The sequence below is a fragment of the Ursus maritimus genome, unplaced genomic scaffold (genome assembly GCF_017311325.1).
Source record: "Ursus maritimus isolate PB19 unplaced genomic scaffold, ASM1731132v1 scaffold_16, whole genome shotgun sequence".
In the NCBI taxonomy this organism is placed as follows: domain Eukaryota; kingdom Metazoa; phylum Chordata; class Mammalia; order Carnivora; family Ursidae; genus Ursus; species Ursus maritimus.
In genome coordinates this window covers 60,233,929-60,239,928 of record NW_024424008.1, presented here as the reverse complement: position 1 = coordinate 60,239,928, position 6,000 = coordinate 60,233,929, and the positions used below count along the sequence as shown (strand labels likewise).

The 6,000-nt window shown below is 43.0% G+C and overlaps 1 protein-coding gene across 5 annotated transcripts in view; it reads left to right on the top strand.

Annotated features, from left to right (window-relative positions):
• The first annotated feature begins 1,100 nt into the window (after nucleotides 1-1,100).
• The window catches only part of GRIA4 (glutamate ionotropic receptor AMPA type subunit 4), a 355,639-nt gene continuing 350,739 nt past the window's right edge, over nucleotides 1,101-6,000 (top strand). For 4 of the 5 annotated variants that reach the window (XM_008690131.1, XM_008690132.1, XM_008690133.1 and 1 more), the window contains exons 1-2: nucleotides 1,151-1,340; nucleotides 2,533-2,691. In XM_008690131.1, the coding sequence (XP_008688353.1) occupies nucleotides 1,253-1,340; nucleotides 2,533-2,691 (247 nt within the window). In that variant the 5' untranslated portion in view covers nucleotides 1,151-1,252. Of the gene's footprint in view, nucleotides 1,341-2,532; nucleotides 2,692-6,000 lie in introns of all 5 variants that reach the window. The other variant, XM_008690134.1, reaches the window with a different exon arrangement.

Here is a 6,000-nt window from a genome sequence, read left to right as displayed (position 1 = left end):
CCCCCCCCCCCCCGCCCCCCCATCTCAGAGTCCTCATTTCTCAGGCTGTTCGCCATCCTGCTCATTACCCTAAACTTTGCTATTTAAATGAACTTTTCGGTCCTCCCTCTCTTTCTTAGGATGTTACCTCTGCCCCGGGTCTCTTCCCCAGGCTTCCCTCCTCCAATTCTTTCCTCCTTGGCCCCAGCTTCTTAAACCTGCTCGGGCTGCCCTTTGCCTTCTTGTCTCCTCCTCTCCCTCCCTGGGCCCCTTCACCTCATCCATTCCTGTCTCAGGCTCTCCAGATTCCCGGGCCGTTTGCTGGTGAGAAATCTTTGCTGCAGCGAGGACCGGAGTCCCCCGCGCGCAGCCCAGTGGCAGAAGAGGGCGAGGCTGGGAGAAGGGCGAAGGCTGTCGGGGAGGGAGGCAGCCGGTCCTCCCCGTGAGCCTGCAAGAATGCGGCAGGGGGCCGGGGGCCTGGGGAGCCACTAACTCCCTGAGCCCCTGATCCGGTCTTGTACACCCCGCCTGCGGGGCCAATTTCCTGCCAAGTGCAGCGGAGAAGCGGAGGCGCCTGCAGAAGCGGAGAGAGGGGCGCAGGGGTGCCCATCCCCAGAGTAGGTCCCTCCGCGAGCCGGGGAAGAAGAGAGGAGGGAGTGGGCGAGTGGTGAGCAGGGAAAGCCCGGCTCCAGCCCGGCGGCAGAGCGTGGGGAGAGCGGGGCGCGCGGGGAGCGCCGGCGGGGTACAGCCAGGCGAGCGGGGGGCGAGGGGCGCGCCGAGGCAGCGCTGCGCTCGGGGAGGGGTGCGCGGGTGCGGGCGTGCGGGCCGGGCGCGCGTGCGGCGGCCGCGGCGCAGTGTTGGTGTGTGTGCGCGAAGGCGAGCGGCGGGCCGGGCGCGAGGGAGGCGAGGACAGGGCGCATGTCTCGTCCCCGCGAGCAGCCACTAGACGCGCCACCACCATCTTCTGCATGTGCAACATTTGCAGCCGGACAGGAAACCGCTCTCAGGGCTATGGAGACTGCGGGAAAAATCTGGCAGCTCGCGATGGATTGCTGAAGGGGAGCAGTCATAACCAACCACTCACACCTCTCTCCTTTCCTTTTTTCTTTTTTTCCTTTTCTTTTCTTTCTTTCTTTTTTTTTTTTTTTTTTTTTTTTTTTTTTTTTTTTTTTTGGTTTTTAATTTTAGCGCCATCGTCGTCAATGCCTCTCTGAATAGCCTTAGGAAGAGTGTGAGAGAAAGAGAGCGCGCGCCAGGGAGAGGAGAAAAGAAGATGAGGATTATTTGCAGACAGATTGTCTTGTTGTTTTCTGGATTTTGGGGACTCGCCATGGGAGCCTTTCCGAGCAGCGTGCAGATAGGTAAGCTCAGCCCGGTGGGGTGTGCATGTGGATGTCTGTGGCAGGTATCCTAAAGTGAGTTAAATGAGTTGCCAGTGAGCAATTCGGGGAGACCTTCGGCGGCTCCCTTCCCCTCTGCCTCTCCCTCCTCCTCGCCCCTGTGCAATGACTGCCTCTTTGGTGCTGGTTCAGTTGAAGCATGCACACCCTGCCCACCCGTCCCTCCTTGCCCATGTTCCCACTGCCACCTTTGGTTCAAGTCGACTGAAGTAGGGTTGGAATAAGTTGGAAAAAAACCTCCGTGAGGTTTGATTACACTGAATGTGCTATTTCCTCTCATTCCTTTCTCTAGAGCATGAAGAGATGTCGAGTTTGTTGAGGTCTTTAAAATTATTATTCTGTATTTTAAACAGACTTCTAACCATGCTGGACTCCTCGGCTTTCTGACCATTCCAGAAAGACACTGGGCAAAAAGCGTTTCCACCCACACCCCCCTGCCTTTGCTCGCTGCCGGTTAACCGATTCCAAAGTTAGATCGCTTTCCCGAAAACCTTCTCTCCTTTTATTTTGTTTTCCTCTTGAGTCTTTTGCCCGCATTCCTCCCGTTGGACTCCACTGCCAGCGACCCTACCCATCCCTGGTTTCCCTTGCTGTTCTCCTCTCCTGTCTTTTTATGGGACGCAGCTATTGAATTTCTTCCAGCTCAGCCCAGCCTCAACACTGCATCGTTTCTCGCGGACTGTGCACAAAACGGGGCTAATTAGGCTGAGGCCAGGAGCTGCAGGAAAACAAAGTTCATGTCTCCTTTCCGATTCCCCTCTTCCCTGCGTGTCACCACATCCCTTTATTTCTGCATTTTAATGCAAACCCTCTCTTCTGTTCATCTGCATGTCTCTTAGAAATGCCCCAAGCTTGGCTGATGTAGCAGTGTGCTGGGAAATCATGGAGAGGGCAAGAGAGGGAGGAAAACACGCTCAATGGTCTCAGAGGTCATTGTGATCATGACAAATTGGGACAGGGAAGCGCTGAGCTGTCCTAAAGACTAAAATACTAAACATGCACCTTAGGGACAAAGGGCAGTCTCAAGATGTGGCAGGGAGAGCTTCCTAATTGTGTGTGTTGCTGAATGGCAGTGGATTTGACAGTGCTTGGGGGTGGGTATTGCATTTCCAAGAGGAAACACTGAATGTGCTTTTCCTGCTGTTTTTAATAGGTGGTCTCTTCATCCGAAACACAGATCAGGAATACACGGCTTTTCGATTAGCAATTTTTCTTCATAACACCAGCCCCAATGCGTCGGAAGCTCCGTTTAATTTGGTACCTCATGTGGACAACATTGAGACAGCCAACAGTTTTGCTGTGACAAATGCTTGTAAGTAAAACATAAGTTGTGGATAAATTAGAAGAGAATTAAAATAAAACAATAGAGTTCCCCTCCTCCCTTTATTATATTATTTCAAAAATGGTTTTTAAAAGAAATGCAAGATTCCCACAGTTGACTGGTTCCAGAGCAAGTCAGAGTTTAAAAAAAAACAATCAAGATTTAGTGTCGGGAATATTCAGCTGGTCTTTCTCCCTTCTCTTCTTCCTTCCTTCCTTCCTTCCTTCCTTCCTTATTTATTTATTTATTTATTTATTTATTTATTTTCATTTCTTGGCTGGATCATTCAGGTTGATTTCTCCTGCAACATTTCAGTGGTATTCCTGTTACCTGAATGTCAAGTTAGTGCAAATTGTACTCTGTCTAGTTTTTTATTCTGTTCCTTTGTTTCTTCATATTTGCTTTTCACTTGAGGAAGCATATGTCTTGGTTTTAAGGAGGAGACTTGCTCTCCTACACTGGGGAAGGTGCAGGGAGCCTTGCTGGGAGTGAGGCAGAGGGGAGCGCTGGTGTGGAGGATATATATTCTAGACGGTTGGTTGACGCTGCAGATGATCTGGTGATGTCACTTGAGGCTGCCCTGCTCTTATATTCTGGGTTGTAAATGTCTCTTACTATCACGTAATGCATATATCCTGTGGATAGAACTCCATGAATCCTTACCTTGGTGCCAAATCACATTAGTCCACAATCCACCTGAATTCACGAACCAGCCCAGCTTGATCTGTCATCCCCCACGCAGAAACTGAATGGGTGACCTCACCTATGCTGTGATGAGGCAGCGGAGCCGTGCTCCCTCACCAAAATACTGATAACTTCCTGTAAAAAAATATAATCAATGGTAGATTAATTTGAAACTCTCTAAAATGTAATCAGTCAAATAGCATTCACGTAGCATTTTCACTCTTGAAATACGTGTTTCAAATATCTCCTCAGCTTTACATGCTAATTTACTACTGTTCAAAAATTTTTGTGTTAAGATAATGGCCATAGAGTATGTAAGATATATAGGAATAGTTTCTATATAAAATTTTGCATAGCAGTAATAAAATGTTTAATTTGAATTGCATTTTTATGATATCAAGTAGAGTCTATTTTAATTTTAAAAGTCCTGTCAGTACAAGAAAGTATACTGAGCAAGTAAGTGATATTGAAAACAAGGAGTTTTAAAATATTTGGAGGAAATCTGCTCCATTGATTTGATTATTTTAATTCATGTTTATTTGCCAGTAAGTCATCTAACAGCATGATCGCTTTCCCTAAATTTTTGGCATCCAACTTTACTTTATTTTAGAATTTGGTTTCATAAGATGGTCCAAGCATTTGACATTTTGTAAACTACCACAATTGTAGTACTTTGCGGGAATTCTGTAGTTACTATGAGCACTATTTAATTAGGAAAAATCATTTGTTGTATTTAATGATAAAATCTACATTGTAGCAGAAGGGAGTTACTTTTAAGCAGAAACATACATGAATTAGAGCTACCTTTGTGGATAGTTATTTTTGCAGATTTTATCAGCTATTAGTTTTGTGTTTCAAGTTTTGAAAGGGATGTCAATATTGCAAGTGGTTCTAGATGCAGAGTACTCTGCTTAGTACCTGAATATATTTATTTTTTAAGTAGTTTTTTCATGTCTCTCCTGAGATTTTATCAACAAAACATTACTAAGTTTAAAAATAACTCATGATCCAAATATATGTGATGGTACTTTGTCAACAGTAAACTACTATTTAAATATTAATTTTTATTACTAAATTTTGAAAGGCTTTCTTGAAAGTGGCAGATATATTAGTTTTATGTTATCTCGTGTTTACAAATTAAATTCTTAGGTATTCTAAAGTTTATATTGTGACCCAGCTATAGAAACTATAAAGCACTGATCTTTTCTTCCTCCATATCATTTATTAATCTCCTTCAGGATAATGTTAATGAACATTATTTTATTTATGTGATGAAAATATTATATAAAGTGTTAGTGGTAAAGTACCTGTACACATGGGAAATTGACAGGAAGCTGCACACAGAATGAAAAAGTAGAAGGTACAAAATGTAGATAATATGTTATTCTTTAACACGTTAGGATTGAGGAAGTTGAAACTAGGTAAACTTTGAGACTACTGATTTTGAACCCAAGCATTAATACAGTGTTCGCAATATCATATTTTTCCATAATCACAAGTAATTGACTTTGTATACATTTAAAATATTTTTTAAAGAAACATAAATTGTAAATGAGGAAAAATGTTTTCTAGTGAAGAAAAGGACTTTTGTTTTGTTTTGTTTTGTTTTTGACAAATGAGTATGCCAAAAATCCTTAAGACAATTCTGAGCAGAATTGGGGGAAAAAAATGAACTGTCCGAGAGCGTGGGTCAGGGAATTGGTGTTTGTTGAGTGGACTGACTGGGAGCGTATACATGTGTGATTTTCCAGTCCCATTAAAGGTGAAATGTAAGCACTAAGTATGAGGCAAACTCATCTATCAAGCTCTCTGCCTTTGGGTACAAAAGAATAAAAATAGTATTCTGGAAAATTAACATGGAACTTATTCCTCAGGGTGATACAGACTGGATTTTTAAATTTTTCACGTTAGATGAAATATAAAGACATAAGCTATGACTGGCTAGGTTTATTGTAACTGTGACTGACCTGCAGTGGGTCCCAGTCAGAGTGCAGGATCCAGTCTGTCTGGGAATAAGGGCCATGAGGCAGGCTGTGTACGCTCACAAGACAGAAAGCAGATTGAAGAATGACGAGCACTGGTCATCTGTTGGACAGATGTAGTTTCCTGCTGCTTCTTTTGCCTCAGAATCAATTTAGCACTCTAAGAATACTTTGGGCAATCTAAACGTTCTGTGTATACAGTTTGCATATGATGTAAGTCTAGACCTGATTTACTCGAACTTACCACTTTCGGTATAAATCCCAACTTCCTGAGAGAGGAAAAATAATTTCAGCTTATGTTTTGTCTTATCTTTAATGATATTTGTGTACTATTAATACTGCTTTCCTTTTAAACTGTTCACATTATTGGAAAGTCACACTTGGCTCAATATAAAATTGAAATTATAAGAAATACAGATAATATAAAATTATGATCTATTAAAATAATGGTAAAAAGTTAGGTGTAATAAATAGCCTATGTGTTCAAATTTCAAAATGTAATTAAAAGTATACCTTCCTTTGTTGTGGTTCATCCAAAGGATGGGGTATAGCAAAATGGATATTTTATAAATAAATTCAATATGGCAGTGCTCTTTGATAAAAGGCCATACAATTGACCAAATTAGCTATCCTT